Genomic DNA, 24,155 nt, shown 5'->3' on the forward strand with positions numbered 1-24,155 from the left:
CAATACACTGTCCCCCACTTTTGTTGTGCACAAAACTGGTGGCTCTGAAGAAACAGTGGGCCCGAGAGTCAAGTGAGAATCATGGCTTTCCGTTTCCTCACTTGGTGATATCACTGAGACCTGTGTCTGTGCCGGCAACCCCTCTAATTCATTTATCCAGGTTCTATCGACACAAGTATGATACAATCTACAGCCAGCCTCCATTGATGTCAGCCTCTATTCAATTCTAGGTAATTTATACAGGAGAGGATTCAATAGTAAACACACCATGGTCTCCACCCGGTTCAGAAAGTCCTCCTTAGCCAAATAGGTGGGCAAAATATCAGTATCAGTAGACCTGACTGATTCAGCTTGTCCCACTTCCAGATTGTCTGTCCTGGTGCGTTTCCCAGCACATTCCCCTTTCATAGGTTTTTGGTTGAGGGGAACACCTCCCCCCCTCCTTATTTTGACTGGAGGTCCACTGTAACCAGGATCAGACTGGGCTGGCTCCGTCTTGGCCCGGGTGATTATGTTACCGGTTGCTATTACACTAAGGGAGGAAGAGGAGGTAGGAGATGTAGCGATGACCGGGTATGGGGAAAGCTGTTTTGGAGACCTCAAAGGGGGGGGCTTCCGTACTGATGGTGCCAAGGGAGGAGCGCTTTTGTGTAATATAAGAGTCCAAGGAAAGCCATCACTCTGTTCACTCTATTTCGTGAGTTAAAACAGTCTCTGCCCTCGTAAGAAAGGTGTCCAAAGTGCCTGCAACGCCACTCCCTGGTCTTTCATTTGGTTTGTTCATGTTAAAGGGAGGGATAATATTCAGCTCACCCCCACCAAAGCCAGAGAGGGAAAACGGAATACAAAGTAGCACAGTATCTTCAAAATGGTTCGGATGTAAAAGAGTGGGCCCAGCCCAGCCTCTTCGGGCTCTGGGCACGTTCTGTGAGCCGGCACACTTCTTTTAAGGCATGTCCTTCCCCTGCGATTGCTGTTCATTGTAGTCCTCCTGTGGCAATCTATTGGCAGTCTATCAGGGAGAGCAAGTGAAACCCAGCAGTAAACGCGGCTACATTTACATGGGAATCCTTAGCATTAAATGAAAGGCGGGAAATCATGTGGGTATTACACAATGAAATCGTTTGATCCAGCACTCATTGGTATTTTCCTCAAATGGAACAATGGGGTGTGCTCCGTGGTTCGCAAGCTACCCCATGAGAAAGTAGCAGGGGTGTGTCTGCTTTAGACGAGGGGCACCGGTGATGAGGTCAAGGGCCACCGTGCGATCGCCCGCTCATGGGTGGCTGGGGTGGCGGTGCCGTGTCCCAAGGTGAAGAAAAGAAAAGTGCTCTGGAAAACAGTGAGGACGCGCAGGCCATTCACACAGTACCTACAGCAGTTGTGTCCTGTCCCGGGGCCCTCCGACGGCAGATTCACGCTGTCGACTAGCTTTTAGGGCAGACTCCGGTCTGGAGAAGAAGGCAACAGATGCGGCCCGATCCCTGGGCTGCGATTCCTTGGATAGTTGTCGGTACAGTGGGGGAAAAGCTGGACCATTCCTTCGGTGAGAGCGCATCCCCTCTACCTCGTGGCTCCACGCGGCATCCTGCTGGGCCGAACAAGGTTGGCCAAAGCTCTCTCTCTCTCCCTCGCTGCGTCTCCATCAGACACAGGTCAAATTGCTAATAGCCTTCCCTCTACCGAATGTGGATTATAGGGTGGAGGTCTCTCTGACACCAATCTGTCTAACAAGCTGTCGCCTGTGTCACTCCCATCGTCTCCATTATGCTCTTTGCTACTATCTTGTGTCCTTTCATATTTCACCAGTATGAGGCACAATCTCTCACCCTTGGTGATGTCTACTCTCCTTTTTTTCAGTTGTTCATCTCATTGCCCGTCTTGATATGCTGTTGTTGCCTTTTTCATCCTTCCCAGAAATTTCTCCCTATTCTTTGACTGTTCTGCTCACATCCATGCATCTAATGCCTCAAACTATGTTGATCTAGGTGGAGGACGTAAGGAAGACATCATTCCTCTCAACTGGTACAATACCTCCAATTGAAAGGAACCATAGCGTGGGAAAGCCAAATCACCCTATTTTTCCGTAATCGTATTCCAATTTTGAAGCCAAACTATGGTTTGGAGTCCCACATTTGTTGCCATATAGTGTGCTGGAGTACCTCTGGCGTTGCTTCCTCATCCAGTTGAGTGACCACACCCCGATCTTCTCTACACATGTCCCATAACACTCTAAAATATCGCATGATTCCTCAAAATTCTTCTCCAGCAGACAAGTTTTCTCGATTTCAACTTCCTGATGTTTACCACCCAATCTCAGCATGGTGTTACACCAACCGACCTATCATTGCGCGGCATGCTCTAACATCACCTTTTCCTCCCCGCAGAGGCTCACCCTCCTTCACAATTTCTCCGTACACATTCACTCACACAATCTACAAAACAAGTGACTGTCTGCCTTCTAAAGGATCAATAAAATCCAATCACTCAAGAACATTTCACACAGTGACGATTGACCTGCGCTGGTCACCTGAATCAATATAGTTTCCTCCTGTACACAAAGTTTACCATATGATTCTTATGCGTCCCACTCACACAAAGTTCTCTGTCTTAAATGGAATATCCAAAGACGTCTCACAACAACTCCCCAAACCAATGGTCTGGCAATCACACTAAATCGGTGTCTTCTACACCTACTATTTATATCCCATTATGGGGCCTGAAACAAAAGCAAAACGCCCAGACCATGATCTTCCCGAAACACCATTAACTTGACTTTCAAACAACCTCTTCCAGACCTCTTACAAACAAAACACTCCTGCAATCTAACACACAGCGCATCCCTATTAATACTCACTCCTCTTTCTGCCGCTGTTCTCGCAGCACCATAAATCTGTCGCTCTCCACCAAAGTCAGTTGTTGTCCGCTCTCTGTCATTGGGCTCTGTTATGGTGCTCTAGGAGTCTACGCCTTTTCTAGATTTTTCAAGACTCTGATCCTACCTACTCCATGTGACAACCATCCTACACTGCTACCAACTGAAGAAGTCAGGTTCCACGTTCTACATTAGGTTTGGAACCCCCAGGTTGAAATCACATTTTATCAGTATTGAAGTTTAAGAAGGAGAGAAGCCATTACCAGCCACTTTGTTCCAATAACATGCAGCTAGATTCATGAAGCATTTTTGCGGGCGCAAACGGTGCGAATCGCAGAATTCGTCAGTTTGCGCCCGCAAAAATGGCATTTGAAATTCATCATTGGGTCATGTACTCGCAATTTGAGAAATCGCAAAAAAATTCGATTTTTCAAATTGCGATCGCATTTAAGGAATCTCTATTAGAGATTCCTTAAATGCTATTCATGACCCAAAAAAAATTTGCGAATTCGCTATTTATTGCCGCTATTTACCGCAAAGTCAGACTTCGTGGTAAATAGCGAAAACTGATAAAAATGCACTTTTGTGCATTTTTCTCAGTTGTATGTTACACACACACATGTCCTTTGGACATGTGTGTGCGCAACATAAGTCTAAATTTACATTTCAGGGGTGCTACAGGGTGTCCTGTGGACACCCCTAGCACCCTTGAAATCGCATCCTTTTTTGCGATTAGCAAATTGCTAATCACAATTAAGGAATAACTCCCCATTCATTCCTATGGGCCTTTAGGCCCATAGGAATGAATGGGGAGTTATTCCTTATTTGCGATTAGCAATTTGCTAATCGCAAATAAGAAATGTGTAGGAATCGCAATTTATTTTGCGATTCCTATATGAATCCCGTTTTGCGAGTCTGTAATAGCGATTCCTTATTATTCGCTATTACAGACTCGCAAAACATGCCGATGATGAATCGGGCTGTATGACTCCTAAGGATCCCAGACTCCAGAAAAGTTTAGTTCAATTATTACAATCCCAAGAACAGTTGGACATACAAACACCTCAAGATGAGGGTGTAGAAATACATTGGAACTAATAAAAAGCCAAATCTTTGGGTAAAGTTGAGGCGGTGCAACATGCACAAGATGAACAATTTGAGAATCAAAATACAGAAAATGACTCCACAGACGTCGAGGTTCCCCTTCATTGGAGGTTTGTAGTTATAAAGTATTTATCCGTCCCTGCTCTACAGCTAACGTGCCATCCCTACTTAGCATTTCCCAAGGCAAGGTTAATTAAGGTGTCAGTGCATGAAGACTTCCTAAGAAGACTCTTTACGTTTAAGAAGTCAAGTAACATAAAGCTACAGAGCTCCTTCTAAGATGCTCCCTCTCTCAAGGCAAGGTAAGAATCCCCGGACACTGTCCCTAAATCAAACACATTATTCCTCGGAAACCGATCCAGAAGGCATTGCGACATCACACCATCCGTTCAAGACGGATCTATGATGTTACAACGCGTTATTTTACAACGCAGACCGTTACATCGGAATTTTTACAACGCAGGATCCATTACATCGGATGCCTTTACAACGCATGTCATTACATAGCAGATACTATTACAACGCAGGCCATTACATCGTAAGTATAGGTAAGTATACCTTTTTAAAAAAAATGTAATTAAGTTAATTTAATTAATTTAATTTAATTAATTTAATTTAATTAAAATACATTTTAAAATAGTAATTAATTTAATTTAATTAATTTAATTCTATTTATTTAATTTAATTTTAATAAAAATTTTAATTAATTTAATTTAATTAATATAATGAAATTAATTTAATTTAAATATTTTAAACATTGTAATTAAATTAAATTAATTAAAATAATTTATTTAATTTAATTAATTTAATTAGAAAAATGTAATTAATATAATATAATTTATTTAATTTAATTTAATAAATGTATTTTAATTAATTTATAAATGGTAAATATAATTTAATTAATTTTTTTTAATTTATTTAATATAATTAATTTAATTAATTTAAAGTCGTTTTTTTAAAAAACTGAACCCTAAAAATACCCCTGTACCCCAAAACCCAAAACCCAGCCCTAAAACCTAAAAATACCCCTGTACCCCAAAACCCAAACCCAGCCCTGAAACCTAAAAATACCCCTGTACCCCAAAACCCAAACCCAGCCCTGAAACCTAAAAATACCCCTGTACCCCAAAACCCAAACCCAGCCCTAAAACCTAAAAATACCCCTGTACCCCAAAACCCAAACCCAGCCCTGAAACCTAAAAATACCCCTGTACCCCAAAACCCAAACCCAGCCCTGAAACCTAAAAATACCCCTGTACACCAAAACCCAAACCCAGCCCTAAAACCTAAAAATACCCCTGTACCCCAAAACCCAAACCCAGCCCTGAAACCTAAAAATACCCCTGTACCCCAAAACCCAAACCCAGCCCTAAAACCTAAAAATACCCCTGTACCCCAAAACCCAAACCCAGCCCTAAAACCTAAAAATACCCCTGTACCCCAAAACCCAAACCCAGCCCTAAATCCTAAAAATACCCCTGTACCCCAAAACCCAAACCCAGCCCTGAAACCTAAAAATAAATAAATAATAAATAATATATATAATATATAATAAATTAATAATATTCAAAAACATAAATAAATATATTTAATTATAATTAATATTAATTAAATTAATTAAATAATATTAAATAAAATTAAAAAAAATTAAATACTTACCTATACTTATGATGTAATGCCATGCGTTGTAATAGCATCTGCTATGTAATGTCATGCTTTGTAATGGCATGCGATGTAATGGAACCAGCGTTGTAAAAATTGCGTTGTAATAGACTCCCGTTGTAAAAGTTGCGATGTAACGGTGCAATACCGTTCAAGACACCTCCTTGTGGGTACATTTCCACTGGGCAGCGATGACACCAAGCCTGAGCAAGTGACCTTGATTCCCTGGCTTGCCTTGCTGAAAAAGTACACCAGTCCATGTTATCAGAATTACTTCTCAATGTATCCTTTCTTCCCTAAGCCTTACTCCTAAAACAAAGACATTGTTCTAGCTAATGAGGATTAGTTCTACACCTGCAACAGAAACGTAAGAAAAACAATTTCAACACACACATGAAATTCAACTATTACATTTAATGCAAGAGCTTCCAAGGGAAAGTACAACCAGGACCTACTGAAACTGGCCGACATAAGAAGCGTCATCAAGGCCTCATAGGATTACATCCAATGAATACTTTTTCTGAGCACTTCTATTTTAATACGTTATATAAGCCCATCGAATGCACTGATGATTATTGGCAACACGTATGAAATGTGTGCATTAATGTTTCAAACTAAACATGGTATTGCAATGCTGGTGTCTTCACATTTACTCTAAACCCCTAACACATAAAATGTCACTTTATTACAGCCATGTTTCCTAAATTAAAACGACAAAGGATTATATGTAGATGTGATCTACCCTTGTTTATAATGCACCCCTACAATTTTAAGAGCAAAATCTGCACTCTAACAAGAGTAAGAGCATATAAAATGTGTAATGATTTAATGTTTGCATGACTGATCTGCAGTGATTTGCCATGTTAACCACAAAAATGCACTGCCGCTTTAATTATGCCATAGCCGAACAGGTACAGAGGAGTCAAAGGGTGAAAAGTACAGGCAGAAAAAAGAGAGACTGTGCATCCTACATTTTTAAAAAGTGCAGGACAGTCCAATACTAGGTCATTTGTTGTCAGTGTCTTTATTATCTGGCAAGGTTATGTTCACTTGAAGCAGGTTAAATTCATCCATCCGGTGTTGGGTAACGTATGGTATCTGTAGATTCACCATTGAGGACGCAACCATGCAAGTTACACTACGTGCCATCCAGCGTTCCTGTGGACCATTTGCAAACCCCGTGGAGAGTAACCGGCTGCCTGTGACCCGCGGTCTCCATTTTTGGGCCATTCCTGAATGCAGACACCGCTGCCTTCAAACAAGCTCAGTGGAGCTGAACCAGCCGTCCGGCGGCCAGCGGTCTCCATTGCTAGACCGTTGCTGACTGCAGACACCGGATGTGCCGTTTTGTTCACGCCCGGACACCCAGCGCAACTTGAGGCTGGTAAGATGATGGGCAAACAGTGTACAAAAAAATGAAAAATGAAGTATTGTTTAAATGAAGACAAAAGCGGCTAGATGTCGCTGTGCGATTGGTTTGGGGCTACATGGGTTGCCCCACCCTTCTTCCTTGTCATAGAGGTGCCACCGGGGCAGGCATAACAACCAATACGCACGCATTCACATTTATAGTGGACAAGCAAAGACAAACATGAGATAAAACGGTGTGCATCCCACCACTTTCATTGTTTCAAATTTACCCTTTCACTGGGATAGCACCCTTCAAGAAGTTCTAAAACAGTTTATAATAATGTAAGGATCCACATGGATGGAGCAAGATTCTGGTTCGCGATAAAAGCAATGTTATCGAGAAAATCTCGACAATACAATTTGACTTTACAAGACTACACGGATGAAGACGTGTTGTTCATGACAATAATTTTTTGAAAATTTTAAAATCTAAAAAGATTTCATCATTTTCCTATAATTTAAATTTACGAGTGAGCACTGGGTTATGGGCAATGTAGTTGAATGATATAGATTGTGACTTTAAACGTGGTTTTGAAGGCGGGAAACTGTGGGAGTAATGGGCCAATCGGGAGGAAGGTACTAGAGAGGTCGAGATTTAAATAAAGGTGTTAAATTTTCACCAGAACCTAAATGAGAGTGGAGTGGTTTTACTGTCTGAAGAAGGTATGTGAAATGCAGTAGTATTGTGTAAGGAGAAGTAATGCAGAAGAAAGCGGAGGGAGGAAACTCTGGGTGAGGAGTTTGAATAATGAAAGAGGTTTGTGAGTACGAGCACGAAAGCTGTGGGTAAGATAGCATGTATAAGGAGGAGTAATCGGGGAGGCCATGGGGTGAAATGAGATGGGAGAAAGTAATGAGGGAGAGAGATAAGGGAGGATTGAAGACGCTATATAAACACTGATGGAAGAATATGAGTAGATACCTTTGATAGAGTACCTTTGAAGGTGCTCCCCCTACTCCCATTCCAGTCCCGACTTCTGCTGATCCAAGGCCTAATTTTATCGAGGCTGGACTACAGCAACGCCATTTACCTGGGAGCTCCGGAATCCACTCTCCAGACATTGCAAAAAAACCAGAATGCCGCAGCCCGACTACTCACGAATACCCCAGCCAGAACATCAGCCAAACCTGCACTGAGGAAGCTACACTGGCTCCCAATTAGGGAAAGAGTAACTTTCAAGGCCCTTTGTTTGGCCCACAAGGTGCTGCACAATGCAGGCCCCCCAATTCTCAACAACTGGATCACACCTTACAGACCTACGAGAGCGCTTCGGTCAGAACATGGAAACCTTATCATGATCCCCTGGGTGAAGAAGGCCCGCGCAGGCGGCCGCCGCTTCTCAGTCAACACAGCAAAAAAATGGAACGCGCTCCCCCCGAGTCTCAGAGCGGAACCAAACCTCCTACGATTCAGGAAGTCCCTTAAAACCCTACTCTTCCCCTGAGTCGTCAACATCCCCTACTTCCAACCCTTAGGACCCTGAGGTTTTAGCGCTGGGATACTCGTGGGTGACTACGCGCTCTATAAAAACCTAAAATAAATTAAAAAAAAAAAAAGAGAGAGAATTATGGGGGAAGAAGGAAGGAAATTGTGTTGAAGAGGGATTGGTTGTTTTTGTAAAAACGAAGGGTCATTATATGCGAGATGAAGGAAGGAAATTGTGTTAAAGAGGGACTGGTTGTTTTTGTAAAAACGGAGGATCATTATCTACATTGCGCAGGAAGGGGGCTCTGCATAATTATATTTAAGGGAATGGGTAAACTAGTGCATAAATCTGATGACTGTTTAGATTAAAGACTGGATATTGAATAATGTGAATATATGGTGTTCATTATTTTTGTATTATTGTCATTTGTAGTGTTCCCTGAAGAAGGGCAGTGCGGTGCCCGAAATGCATTGGATTTTTTAATAAACATTGCTTTGGACGAACTTCTGCATATGTCTTGTTTAGAATTTAAGGTCCGGAGGGCACAGTCTGAATACTAGAAACTTAGGAAAATGGCAGAACGAACCCCGTGTGTGGATTGGAGTTGGAATCACATACAGTTATAGATAAATAATGAAGGACAAAAAATATGGATTAAACAGTGTACAAAAAAATGAAAAATGAAGTATCGTTTAAATGAAGCCAAAAGGGGCTAGATGTTGCTGTGTGATTGGTTTGGGGCTACATGGGTTGCCCCACCCTTCTTCTTGGTAAGATGATAGAGCACAGCCAAGCACAGCGGCAATAGTTACCTCATGCTTATTGGAAGCCCAGGGTTCCTCGGAGAACTGGCCTACTAGGTCTAGGTGTGAGTTGCGGCCTCTGGTGACCTCCTGCTTGGCCCCTCACTTGGCCCTCCAGCCTCTTACTTTTACCCTCTAGGCCTAGCCTGTAGACTCTGCCTTAATGCAAGTCTACAAGTCTAAATGGAACAAAACCCATTAGAGCTCTATTTTTTGGCGAATTTCACTGGAGCCCCATTACCTGGAACACATGTAAGGCAAGAGGCACGCTGGCCTGCTCTGCTTTTTTAAAATGATAATAGCATTTCAATTGTTCTGCCTTTTTAAAAACAATGATATAATTCAACCTGGAATTGAGGATCCTCCAGCCATTACCTACTCCAAACTAAGATTGTTAGAGGTACGCTCCAATTTCCAGCGTGTGGTGTAAAGAGAACTGGAATTTCACTGAGGAGGTTGGTGTGCCCTACCCCCAGTGTAATAGAAAACTTAGTAGTAGTAAGGCTTCCCATCTGCACCACCTTAGAAAAACTCAGGCGGTGGAAGATAAGATTGACACCAGGATACTAGCAGAGAGCAAACCTCTGCACTGCTAAATGCTCTCTCCATGATTAAGCACAAAACTGAAGTAGCCCTGACCATCCAGTCTAGTAATCTTGACTGTCTATTCATTATGGAGACATGTGCCAGAGATCATTCAGGGCCAGATCTGGTAGATGCAATCCCTCCGGGCTATACCATACTTAGACTGGATCGCCCTGAAAGAAGAGAAGGTGGGCTAGCTTTGGTGGCCAGGGACTCCTTTAGTTGCACACTCCTTGCTGTGACATCTGCTCTGGGTGCAATTCTAGAAGCAGCCTCTTTTAGGATCAAACTGTCAGAGAATTTCTGTTTCTCTGGAATTTCGGTCTATCGTCCGCCTGGCCTGCTAGCTAAATTTATAAAGACATGGTGTAAAATCTTTGAGCCATTCGCCACCACTGTCCACTATACAGACCTAGGAGACTTTAATTTCCAGCTTGAAAATCACCTTGATACAGACACTATGCATCTCGTCGATCTTATGTCCTCCATTGGGTTTGAGCAGCAGGTTTGTTCCCCAACTCATACTGCTGATCATACGCTTGATGGCATTTTTAGCAATCATGATCACCTAGCGATTGAGACTATCCACCCCCTCAGTTGGGTGGATCACTATCTGCTCAAATTCATAATTTCTCCCCAGTAGCCCACAAAAAATGCAAGGATTCCCCTGCTAGATACCATTTCTGCAGGAAACTGAATAATATCACTGCCACTATTTGGGAGGCTGCCCTAGTCACTACATCAGACGGGGGGCAAATAATCCTCCATTATACAGCAGAAGGTTTCCGTGATTGGTTAAGTAGGGTTCTAGACATAGATGCCCCCTTAAGAATTACATTTTTAAAAGGAGCAAGCCCTCTGTCCCATGGTTCTCAGGGGAACTCTTGACTCTGAGACTGGAATGCCACCGACAAGAACACTCTATGGTATGGAATTACAAGGATGCTATCTTTTAGGCTAAATCCTGCTATCTCTCTGGAAAGATAATTCAACCAGCTTGATGTTTAAAGTAATTAAAGAAATTTCTGAACCTCCCCAGCAACTGCCGATGACCCCTTCCCAAGATTTCTGTGATAAAATAGCTCCCTATTCTCAAGAGAAGGTTCTGCAGATTTATCAGGAGCTAGCTCTTTCCCCTGACAATGCTTCCGCTAGTGAGTAAGTCAGGAATGTTGAGGCTAAACTAAGTATGGTGTGGTCATTGCACCATATAGGGAGACGGACGCTCCTTTGTTCGAGCCACACTTGGGAGCTGTCAGATCGCAATCGTCAACAGATAAGCATACTTTGTATCCATTGGTAATCCAGAGACACAGCCCGGCTAGCCAATAAATGTATCCAAGAGCAGCCCTGCGCCCCCACACACGCAGCATTACTACTCGCACACTTTGCTTCGCTTTTCCGACCACTCAGTGCCGGAAATACTGTCTTTACCAGCTTTACAATCTGCCTGCCTATTACCAACCTCACATGGGCACCCGGCCGGGTCCCCTGTGAGTTCATTCTTTTCACTATATTCACTGTGCCGCTGCTTTTTCACAATAGGCAGTGCAGCCCTCCCTTCAGGTGTCCCGTTATTCCTTGGTCCCGAAGAGACCCTACATTCTAAACTGGGTCGAAACGCCGTTGACAGTTAACAAAGGCAAACAATAACTCAGCGCTTATGATTGTATAAGTGTTGTGAATTTCCTATGGTCGCCGAAATGTTCTAAAAATTGAAACGTTGTACATATGTCACCATTAGTTTAGGTTCATATGTTTTCTCACTAGGACACCTCTCACTATGATTTAAAGAGTATCTATTGTACAATATATTTTTCAACTCTAAATATGTATGTATATATTGTTTAATTTACTTCCTTTCTATATAAACAAATTTACAAATTGACAAAATCGTTGATGTATGTAGCCAGCATTCTCTCTGACATCACCTCAACCCTGTGCATTGCCATTGTGCATAACTTTATTAGAACATTCTTTACCAGTCCACAGGAGCCATTGTTCATTTATATACAAGGCATAAAAATAAATAATTAGAACTATGGCAACGCCTTGGAATCCATCATAATTTTAAATATCTACATCCATCCGAATTCAATGGAGGAATATAAAAATAGTACAAAGCTATCTTCTGTCTTTGGAAATTTCGCATCAAGGCATCCCCTGCATAGTCACAGGCGATTTTACACAACATGGCTAACCACCAAGGAAGAAGTGGAAACTTACACAGAGCAGTCAGACAATGGGGCATGCCAATCCAAGTCTCAAAATGTGGTCCAATCATCAAACCAGATCATGATTTACTATAAACTATGGAAGCCTTGGGCCTTCGAACATTGCAAGGCCACACTCAAGGAGACATTCCGATGAAGGCCACAAGAAACACCAACAAATCAAATTCGTATATGGACTTTACATTTGCATCCCTTAAACTTTTCCATAAAAACTCATGTTTCAAAATCAGCGACAGGTGTGAAAGCGACCATTTGCCACAAACCCTTAGTATCATAAATTATAACACAAAGCGGAAAACCTATAAATCCATCAGCTCACAAGAGCTAGGCTCGAACTGGAAATAAATCAAATCGAATGGACTGTAATCTTCTTGATATGAAACTAGGGAAAAGGCTGGTTCAACATTTACCTGGGATCATAAAGACCCAATCTTGGCCTGTAGCCAAACACAAGAAGAACTCAAGGCCGCTTTTGCAGTACAAAATAGCTTTATAGCAACTTAGCGGCAGTCCAAGCATAAAACCTGGTATTCCAGCTCTCTCAGACAACAACAAAGAACCCTGGATTGAGAAATGAAAGCTAGTAATTCACAATGCAACCCACAGGCCCAAACAAAACTCGGAGAATTATGGAAGTCTTATCAAAAGGCAATTTGCAAAGCAAAGAGAGCCAAATCAGAGCAAGACTGAATTGACATAGTTCAAGCCTGCAAAACCAACTGAAAGTCATTATGGTCATTAATAAAACAATTAGATAGTCACAACTTGGGCCCAGTGGGAAATAATGTTACTGAGGAAGCCTGAAAATCTCAAATATCTGTAAATACAGAAAACATTTTAGGTGAAACTGTGTTGTCCTTTACACACGAAATCACAGAAATAATTGAGACAAGCAGGGGGAATTGTGCTCCTGGCTCAAACGGCCTCCCAGGGGTCATGTATAAAGAAGACAAGGACATTTGAAGCAGCCGCTTCCAGTTTAAAAAAAAAAAATGATTGCTTAATAACAGAAACTATCCCAGATACCTGGCATGGCTCAATCCTACATTCAATCTATAAGAAGGCCCCCCTGTGGCTCTCCAGAAAGCTTTAGAATCATAGCCTTATTAGATACTGATTCCAAAATATTTGCAGGACTCATCTTGATAGAACTTGAAGAATGGGCAGATAACAAAAATGTAATCCCATGTAATCAGACAGATTTCTGTTCAAAAGCTAGCACTTTAGACAATCTGGTGTCTCCAGGCCCGGACTGGCCATAGCGGGCACCGGGGAATCCCCCGGTGCGCCGCACGGGTGGGGGGCCGGTTTTGGACCCCTAGGGGCCATTTTTGTTACAGGGTCGTTTTTGCAGCATAAAATCGGCCCTACAACAAAATCGACCGAAAACCGTCCCCAGTGGGGAGGGGGGCCGGCTGAGCACTTTGCCAGGGCCGGTTGTGGTTCCCAATCCTGCCCTGGGTGTCTCTTAATATGGTTGTCGACAAATGCGTGTCTCAATGAAACAATTACTATACACATGCTTTGTGGACTTTTCAAAAGCCTTCGACTGTGTCATCCGCAATCTATTATGGAAAAAGCTGTGCAGTGGGGAAAAAATACTGCGTACAATTCAACCTTTATACTCTAATAATTGAATCCAGGTCATACTCGGGCAAAACTCCAATTTGACTGAAATAATTGCCATAAAGCAAGGTCTGAAGCAAGGCTGCATCTTGGCGCCTGTACTATTCAATCTGTTTTTGGCTGATCTTAGTGCTCACTTGGAGACAACCAATTCTTATCCACCAAAACTGGCAACTAGGAGAGTAGCCTCAATAGAATACTCAGATGATCTTGTCCTTGTGAATCTAACTGGGATGGGCCTACAGAGGCTATTGAACCAACTAAACATCTATTGCTCTAAAAATGAAACAAAGGTAGTGATTTTCGGTAGGAAATTAATAAAGAAAGGCAGCTGGTCAGTGGGGGAACCAATTCTATGAGCCAAATCATATAAATATTTCGGCGTATGACTACAAGATCGGCAGTCACACAACTTTAATCAGATTACACTAACACCAAGAATCGCTTCCCTAATATCAGATTTCCAGCGAATACACCGGAAGCTACAAAACCCGACCTTTAAGCCATTACTTACTGCGATACACCAAGCTTATACCAAATTTCTGCTATGGCACTGAAGCCTTCATGGGAAAATGTGGGCCTTTCCTCAACTTAGCACAAAATAAGGTATTAAGGGCCAGATGTAGGAGCCTTAATACCGGTCGGAAACGGACGATTTCGGCCGTTTCCGACCGGTATTTTGCTTTTGAGATGGAGGGGGCATTTTATTTACAGAATCGGTATATTTACCGATTCGGTAAATATACAGAATCGGTAAAATACCGAATCAGTGAATTTACCGATTCTGTAAATCACGATGTAGGTGGCACTGTAATCAGTGCCACAGGCCCTTACCGCATCGTTATTTACCATGGAATACTATTCCATGGTAAATAACGAATTCCAGTGTACATGCACATCTGTGCATGTACACCTGTGCCATGTGGCACACAGACATGCCCTAAGGGCATGTCTGTGTGTCACATGGCACACAAGCCAGAAACAGGGGTGCAACAGGGTGTCAAAGTGACACCCTGTCACCCTTGCAAAATTGGTAATTTTACCGATTCTGTAATTACAGAATCGGTATTTGCCATTGATTCCTATGGGCTTCAAAGCCCCATAGGAATCAATGGCAAATACCAATTCTGTAATTACAGAATCGGTAATTACCGAATCTTACAGATTCGGTATTTTTACCGAATATTCTACCTACATAGCAATTACCGAATAGTGAATACCGAATCTGTAAAATTCGGTATTTACCATTCGGTAAATTGCTATTACCTACATCTAGGCCTAAGTGCCATATGTAGGTAGCTTAATACCGGTTGGTAGCGGCCGAAAATCGGTAAATTTGCCGTTACTGACCGGTACTTAGCTTTTTCTAATGTAGGTGGCAGGATTTAAGGATTCAGTAATTTACTGATTCGGTAATTTAAAGAATCGGTAAATTAACGAATCCTTAAATCCTATGTAGGGGGCACTCAAGTGACTGCATTTTTCATTTAAGGATTTGTTATTTACCACCAACTACAAGTTTGTGGTAAATATCGAAAACCTTTGAAAAAGCAATTTTGTGCTTTTTTAAATGTGCCATGTGGCAGAAATACATGACCTTAGGGCATGTATGTGTGCTACATGTGCACACATGCACGATTCAGGGGTGCAACAGGGTGTCAATGTGACACCCTGCCACCCTTGAATATGTAACCCCTATTACCGATTCGGTATTTACCGAATCGGTAATAGTGAATGGCTTCCCATTCATTCCTATGGGTCTCCAGGCCCATAGGAATGAATAGGAATTACCGAATCGGTAATACCGAATATTACCGATTCGGTAAAATTTACCGAATTTTTACCTAAATACTATTTACCGATTTTCAAATACCGAATCGGTAAAATTCGGTATTTAAGAATCGGTAAATAGTAATTACTACATATGGCCCTCAGACTTTTATTTGAGCTTCCCCAGAGGGCATCTCTCTCTCAGATCTGACTAGAATTCGGGCTAATAAATCAACAACTAGCACAAACAGGTACATTGATCAAATACAGGTCATTAGCAAGAGCTTCCGATGGAAACACATGTAGAGCTCTGATATGAAATGAAATCCAAAACAACATGCACCAAAATTCGAACTGGGCTGAAACCCTTAACACAGCATTAACAACGCTGAAAGCAAAAGAACTATGGGACAAGGCACTTCTGCACAACTCTTTAAAAAAAAACATTAGCAAGCAAACAAGGAGGCTGTCATGGCTCGAAGATAAAGAAGAGTTCAGAAAAAGAAGGCACGCATGGACAACAATTGACACCTACAGGGAGCCTTAATATACGGAAATCCTGCCAAAATCACTCATTGAGGCCAGTGGGGGTATAATTATGTTCCTCAATGTTTAGGGTATGAAATGGGGGAAATAGTTTAATGTCAGAAAAACAGCAGAGAACAATGCATGTTTTTAATAATGATCCAAATTTGGGGCCAGATGTAGGAGCCTTAATACCGGTCGGCCGTTTCCGACCGGTATTTGGCTTTTGAGATGTAGGGGGCATTTTATTTACAGAATCAGTATATTTACCGATTCGGTAAATATACAGAATCGGTAAAATACCGAATCGGTAAATTTACCGATTCTGTAAATCAAGATGTAGGTGGCACTGTAATCAGTGCCACAGGCCCTTACCGAATCGTTATTTACCATGGAATACTATTCCATGGTAAATAACGAATTCCAGTGTACATGCACATCTGTGCATGTACACCTGTGCCATGTGGCACACAGACATGCCCTAAGGGCATGTCTGTGTGTCAAATGGCACACAAGCCAGAAACAGGGGTGCAACAGGGTGTCAAAGTGACACCCTGTCACCCTTGCAAAATCGGTAATTTTACCGATTCTGTAATTACAGAATCGGTATTTGCCATTGATTCCCATGGGCTTCAAGGCCCATAGGAATCAATGGCAAATACCGATTCTGTAATTACAGAATCGGAAATTACCGAATCATACAGATTCGGTATTTTTACCGATTATTTTACCTACATAGCAATTACCGAATAGTGAATACCGAATCTGTAAAATTTGGTATTTACCATTCGGTAAATTGCTATTACCTACATCTAGGCCTAGATCCTCAGGGGTTGTGTTATTATAGATAAGGTGCACAGCCCCTGTTTGTGCCATGCAGCACTTTTACAATGTGCACCCGGCACAGATGGTGGACAGTGCACCTTATAGTAGATATTGCAATGCCCCCAGGTTAGACGCAAACTTGGGACAATTCATTCATGAAAGACGAAGCAGCCCTTTGAAGCAGACACTCAGTCTTTCACAGTGCAGGCAGATACCTGGTCTGAACTTCAAAGGCGAACAAAGAGCCCTCTGCAGGAGTATGCCAGGGGTTTCAGATGACCCACTTTATCCTCTTACAACAGTCACCGACAGAGAACCCACTGACTGTGCTCCACCTCTTTGTGACTGTATGTGCTCTGGTGCTATCTGTATAACACAAAGGGTCACAGGAAGCATCTGAATCCACTTCCGTAATAGCAAAGTGCCCTGGCGGGTCACTTCTATAATACCAGAGTGCCCCCTCAGAAAGCTGGCGCCCATGCCGTAGGCACCCGCATCTTCCCTTATGAATTACTGTCTTGGGTGGTCAGCAATGATGTCTCATGTATATTGCAAACATCAGAAGTTGGAAATGGTGACTCAGATAAACCTGTTTTGTGATTTCAATGTAGCATTTGCTTGCATTTACGTCAGATAATTTGTTGGTACACATAGACCTCAGGTAGACAAATTTAAATATGTGCAAGTGTAGCCATGGAAAGTCAAAGATAAGGAAAAAGTGAAGGACACTTGTAATCTACCATCGCTCTTTCACAGAGGCATGAAGACTACTTTCTTCCTCCCCAAACACCACTCACATACAACCAATCTGACACAGCTCTACCACATTTCTCAGTTTGAGTCCCTTGGGTTTCCAGCCCTGCACAGTAGTGAAGAGCAGGGCTGCTGTAATATTCAATAATAAATTAGCATAAGAGACCCCTGTTCCTCTCATTTAGGGCCATATGTATCATGGTTCCGTTTTGCGAATTCCAAATAGCGAATTTTAAGGAATCGCTATTTGGAATTCGCAAAACGGTATGTATGTACAAAATCGCTTTTTTATAGCGATTCCTTACCATTCCTAATTTGCGATTAGCAAATTGCTAATCGTAAATTACCCATTCATTTCTATGGGCCAGGAGGTCCATAGGAATGAAGGGGTAATTTGCGATTAGCAATTTGCTAATCGCAAATTAGGAATTTTTTCAAGGGTGCAGGGGTGTCTCAAGAACACCCTGCTGCACCCCTGAAAAAGACATTTGGGGGCATATGGCGCACATACATGCCCTAAGGGCATGTATGGGCGTCATATGGCACCTTTGGTTTTTTGGAAAAATACTTTATTAAAAGAATTCGCAACTTACCACCAACTAGAAGTTGGTGGTAATTTGCGATTCCTTAATGGCATTTTTTGCATATTTTTTCTTTGATACATTGCATTTAAGGAATCGCAAAATTTGCGATTCCTTAAGTGCAATCGCAAAATAAGGAATAGCAAATTTTGCGATTCCTTATTTTGATGCAAAAATGTTTGATACATACCATTTAGGTAATTAGCATTCGCAAAGGCCGAAATTCGCAGAATTTCGGCCTTTGCGAATGCTAATTAGCTTGATACATACGGCCCAACGTTTTTAAACATTCAGACGAGTCTTCAGGGAATTGTGAGCAGATGAACATGAAAGCAGAAATTCCTCTGCCCCCCAATTTTAATACTGAGAGCCAGTAGCCTACTGCTGCTGTCAAAAACAAACACAGCTTTTGTGCTTGGCATGCTAATTTCATTTGCAGCCCTTTGGCAAAGCTGAGATAATATGGTTGAGAGAACGATAGTTGGATTCCCTATTGAGAGCCAGAGCATCACCTAAGAATCGTTCAAGTGCTTTTCAGGTAATGCTAAGCAAAACAAACACACGTAAAACAGTCACTGTCGAAAGGTCTGGAAGCTCAGTAACTCAATTACGAAGGACTAGTTTTTTTAGAATTTGCAGCCAAGGAGGAATGTGATTACTGTTTTCTCATCCAATGAACCTTTTCAGTTGACTGAGAGGCCAAGGGAGTCAACACTAGTAAAATAATTCAACTTTGAAAAAAAAAACTTAAGTGAGTTTATTGCAAGTTAAAAGTCAATCCAATATATATGCAAAACGAGAATACATTATGATGGTACATGATTACAGCTGGCAATCTGAAACATAAAAAGAGATTCAGATTCAATAGCATAAAACATACAATGAACACAGTCTCCGCAATGCAAATACTGAGAAATACAAATTTGTGTTCCTTAACCCCTTAGCTGCGGTGGTTATTCCGCCGCAGCGCTAGGGGGGAGGGGGGCCGCGTGTCGCTCCCGTACTCGTGACAGAACCGCTTCATCATGAGCATCGGGTGGGCTGTGCTTGTGACGGAACTGTTCCGTCATGGCCCCGCCCGCTTAATAGAACGTGCCGCGCAGGCGCGAAATCAGCACCGCGCAGGCGCGGCGAGCGGGCTGTGACGGAACCGTTCCGTCACCAGCACAGCCCACCCGAGGCTCGTGACGGAGCGGTTCCGTCACGAGCACGGAACGGGTTAAAGAAACTCTGATCCACCTTCCTAAACATGAATAGATTCTAAAGTCATCTAACCCAAGACTAAATCTAAGATGCTAATGAGTCATTAGGGGATGGTCTCAGAGGAATTCAGAAGTGCAGGAAGGTGTCCGCATAGTGAGAACTCAAGTAGAAGTCTTCTAAAAAAAGAATATGTGCTTAGCATAAAGCTACACACTTGCAAGGGAAACAAGTAGAAAGGGATTTGGGTCTGAGCTCTAACTGTGTGAGACTAATCAAACCAAGAATTTTCAAGACAATCTCACTTTCCCCACGTCAGCAGAAACCCAATTATTTCTCATTCACACAGTTAGTATCAGCAACATCCTTTGACTTTCCCATCCCACGAACACAGTCTCTGCAACCTTGAGTATCTCATCCTTTCTAATAAGCAATGAATAGGAGGCTTCTCTTGCTCATTAGTTCTTCACGTCCTTGCAAAGATTTCTCTTCTCAGGCCTCACTATGAATAATACAACAATACTCCATTCTCTAACTATGAAATCATGAGAACACACCTGCAAAAGAACGAACATGAAAGGCAAGCAAGAATACATTTGAAAGTTTAGGTATTTAGCCAAGTTAACTTTAGCTAAGTATTTCAATGTCCATTTTGAATATATGAGTATATATGCAGCTGTAACTTCAAAATAAATGCAAACATGGATAAATGAGTTTATGATGACATATTCAATGTATGTTAATAAACGCAGTACAACTGGAAACAAAGTGTAAATGTGAATGAGAGTTATATGTTGTCATAGTTAGACTAAAATTTAACCCACACACACTTCAGTCTCTACTTTCTACAGTATACACATGTCAAGAATGTGGTTAAATGCTTCCTTACATGTAAATAAAGTTGAGACACTCCATGCATATTGTGTCAGGTGCACATGAACATTGCGCTTCTGTGACATGTAAGGGCGAAGCCTAAATTGCGCTGTTTCACATTTCTCATCAATATAAAAACACAATGCAAGATAATTAAATGCCCAAACGAAAACTGAAAGGCCATCTATGTATTCCCTGTTTTGCCATCCCAACATGAGGCTGTAGAAAGCTGTATCTAGCCAGACATAAAGGAGAATATAGTCACTGTCTATATAACCTTTAAGTTGGACCAGAGACACATGATGCGTAGGGACTAGAAGTGACTTTAATAATTTATCAGAATGTCAAGGCAGAGAAAATGGAAATTTAGACTAATTACGATTCTAAGGAACACCGGAAAATATGTTAAATTATTTTTCAGAATGTCAAGACAGAGGAAGTGGACATTGGACTAATTCTAATTCTAAAGAACACCGGAAACTGTGTTCAAGTAGGCTTATGACTATATTTTTAATAATATTTTTCAAACGTTTATTGGAATTCATAAATAATTACATGATAATTCCCAGGAACATGTGGATATAGTAGTTTACCTAGAATATTAACAAAGGTAAACATTTTGTACATGAAAATGTGTATGGTCCTGCATGTGGAAATATCAGGCTGATATTTTGCACTTTAACACTTTTACCCCACTGGAAAAATATATTTTTTAAATTGACTCCTACCCCTTAAAGGAACAACATTTTTCTGGGATTTGTGAGTACTTAAAAACCGTTTTTGGTTTTCCACCACCTTTTGCAGATGCCTCTAATTTCTAATGTGCAACCCATCAAGTGAGCAGATCCTATCACACTGGAAATAGCACCATACTACAGGTTAGACAGTGTGAGAAAATCTTGTGAATGAGTAAAGTGGATTTCATCTTACAAATGAAGATAATTGAAAGCCTAACTCTGACTTAGCTGTGCAAAACACTTTTAACCCCTTGGCTGCGGGGCACATTCCCTCGCTGTGCTGGGGGCGGGGCGCGCACAGCGCCCCGGTGCTGATGACTAGCTCAGCTCGTCATCAGCCACGCTGCTCGTGTGCTGATGACGAGCTGAGCTTGTCACGGCCACACCCGTTCCTTAGAACGCCCAGCACAACAGGGGTATTATCACCGCGTGTGAGCGTTCTAACGGCCATGACGAGCTCAGCTCGTCATCAGCACACGAGCACCGTGGCAGATGAATGACGAGCTGAGCTCGACATCAGCATGGGAGGGGTTAAGAATTGGACCTTACCTGGCCAATGACAGCTATATCTATGTAGAGTGTACCTTGGCTTGCAGTTTGCAGTGATTTGAGTTCAGAGGATTACATTCCAAGTTATGACTTTAAATCACTAATAGTTAAAATTCTGCCACTAACAATATCCTTGCGTTGAATGTATGTCTCCGTCCTTGATTCTATCTTTGATTTTGTTTTCAAAGTCCTCAGGTGTTTGGGGATTCCAGCTCGTGTAGTCACAAACTTCAGCTCCGCCCATGATACAAATGGACCCTTGAGTATTGATGAATTTTATGACAAAACTGGAAAACCATTGAATCAAAGTGATGACAGCATATGGTAAATATATTGAACCATTCTTTTAATGTTCATTTAACTATCAAGGAGCATGTGGTATTTGAAATCTGTACCCTATCTTATATTCTTGTTGAAACATCATCACCGTGGCTTCGCCAATTCTATATTGTCAAAGAAACGTAATCTAAAGCTACATGTACATACAGAATATTGCTGAAAATTACTGCCACTCTAGTTCCATGTTTTAAAAGTAAAAATTACCCATAGAGTTTGGTGCACCAAATGTCTCATTTATCACGACTTATCACACAATCAAAATTGGCGCAACCTGTTGAAATTTAAAAGTAGAAAATAGCAGAAGGTGCAGAAATGACAACCTTACTCAAAACTCATACTAGAAGAAATGTTCTGTCACTGACATTCGAATTCCAAGATGGCATTCTTGATGAATGCTCAGTCAGAGATAATTAACTTTAGATAGAAATTCTTGGTAAAAGGGCCCTAAAAGCTGTGGTTCAGTGTCCAAAACTATGCTCCAAATTAACTCCCTTTTGTGGTCAAATTCCTGATTGCACAGCTCCTATTGCATATGTACTCTGGTAAAATCCTTATATCACATTTCGATTGTCTGAGAGAATAGTAGGTAGCAGTCTGTTCTATACTGAATTGTGAGTTTGAAACATAGGGGCCCATGCATACAAGATGAACTTGCCAAACGCAGAGAGTATACAGTAAAGTATGAAAAAGCCTAGGCAAGTTTGAATAATAACATATGTGGAGGCAAACCAAATTATCACCATGGGGCAGATTTACAAGCCCCTTGCGCCACTTTTGCTTCATTTTTAACATGGTAAAAGTGACGCACTGGTGGCGCAAGGGGCTTGTAAATCTGCCCCCAATATTTACAATTTATCAGGATTACATACGTAACTCTATCGTTATTTATTGCAAAAATGTCTATATTATTATAGAAAAGTTCACAAATCAGACATACTAAATAATTTATAGTGTAAAGCCAGCAATATAAATTGATACTGTGTCCTATATTGCAGTATATATGAAAATGGTACATTTAGGTTATGCACTTATTTACATTCTTTTCTATTTAGTTTTACCATATGTATGCATTATTTTCATTCAATAGGCCATAACATAATTGAAGAAAAGGTCCACAAAGTGAATGGTTAAGTTGGGCAAGAAGGCTGGCGGTATGTTGACACACTACGCATGTTTCAGCTGAAAAAATGCCTTCTTCAGTAAACCATCACTACATTCACTACATAGAACAAAAAAGAGGCTAAATATGGTTGTCTACACAGGTTTGATAATATTGACATCTTTTTAGAACCTCACTATGAATATACAAGTGTAGTAGGGGGGGGGGTTGGTACCCTGGTGACCTTATAATAAAACTTTTTCATGAGGCAAAGAGAGGAATGTGGGGAAAATATTGAATTGAGTGCCTATATCAAAGACCATATGTGTGACATGCACTGAAAATAGAGACTGTGCAATACCTCACCATGAAGAAACCCAAGACAAATAATAAAGGAATGTAAACATAATTATGCAGATTTATAGTTAAAAATCAACTAGGTACCATCATTCATGCATCCTTCATGTGTACAGTCATGGAGGACTGATACTTTTGTTTGCCTGCAGATATGTTATTATTCAAACTTGCCTAGACTTTTTCAAACTTTACTCTATACTGAATACTTCCACAAATATTCAGGAATCCAGGTTACAACTTAACAGTAATTATTACGCACTCTTCCAACATTAAATAAAAGGAGGGGGATGAGTCAAGTAAATGTTGGGCCACTTGTAGGGCAATGGGTTCTGCCCATCAAATCCCTCTGTTTTTTTGCTTTTTTATCAACTGGCTTTGACCTTCTATAGTGGGTGAGCATCTCAACTGGTGACTTAACCACGATAAACATATAGTAAATGGACTGCACATGCTTACCCTCATGTCCACCTGTTAAGATAAGGACACTGCAACACAGCAAGGGTAAGGGGAACTTGGCTGGTTACAAGTGAACATGTGTGAAGGCGTCACTTGTGAGACTCATGTCATGCACAGTCAGGTAACTGCACACAGGTAGCCAGGCACAGAGGGAACGCTGCAGGGTTAGATAGTGACCTGGGGTAGGCCTCATAAGGTTAGTGTACACTCATAGGGAAAGCCAGTGTTCTATACTATCTTGTCAGCAGTGACACTCCATTTTACACCTTTATGGAAGACTGCTTAAAGTCCAGTTTTGCTTCCCTTTAGCCTACAGAGGCCAGTGGCATTTCGAAATGAAATGGAACCTGTATTCCAAACCCAAA

General features: G+C 41.5%; 1 protein-coding gene across 1 annotated transcript in view; it reads left to right on the forward strand.

The window, feature by feature from the left end:
- The window catches only part of LOC147705981 (protein-glutamine gamma-glutamyltransferase E-like), a 263,890-nt gene that overhangs the window by 172,391 nt on the left and 67,344 nt on the right, over positions 1-24,155 (forward strand). Inside the window, exon 7 of the mRNA XM_086932440.1 lies at positions 21,728-21,863. Coding sequence (XP_086788566.1) covers positions 21,728-21,863 — 136 coding nt within the window. The remainder of the gene's footprint in view (positions 1-21,727; positions 21,864-24,155) is intronic.

This window comes from Lissotriton vulgaris, chromosome 7 (genome assembly GCF_964263255.1).
Source record: "Lissotriton vulgaris chromosome 7, aLisVul1.2, whole genome shotgun sequence".
In the NCBI taxonomy this organism is placed as follows: domain Eukaryota; kingdom Metazoa; phylum Chordata; class Amphibia; order Caudata; family Salamandridae; genus Lissotriton; species Lissotriton vulgaris.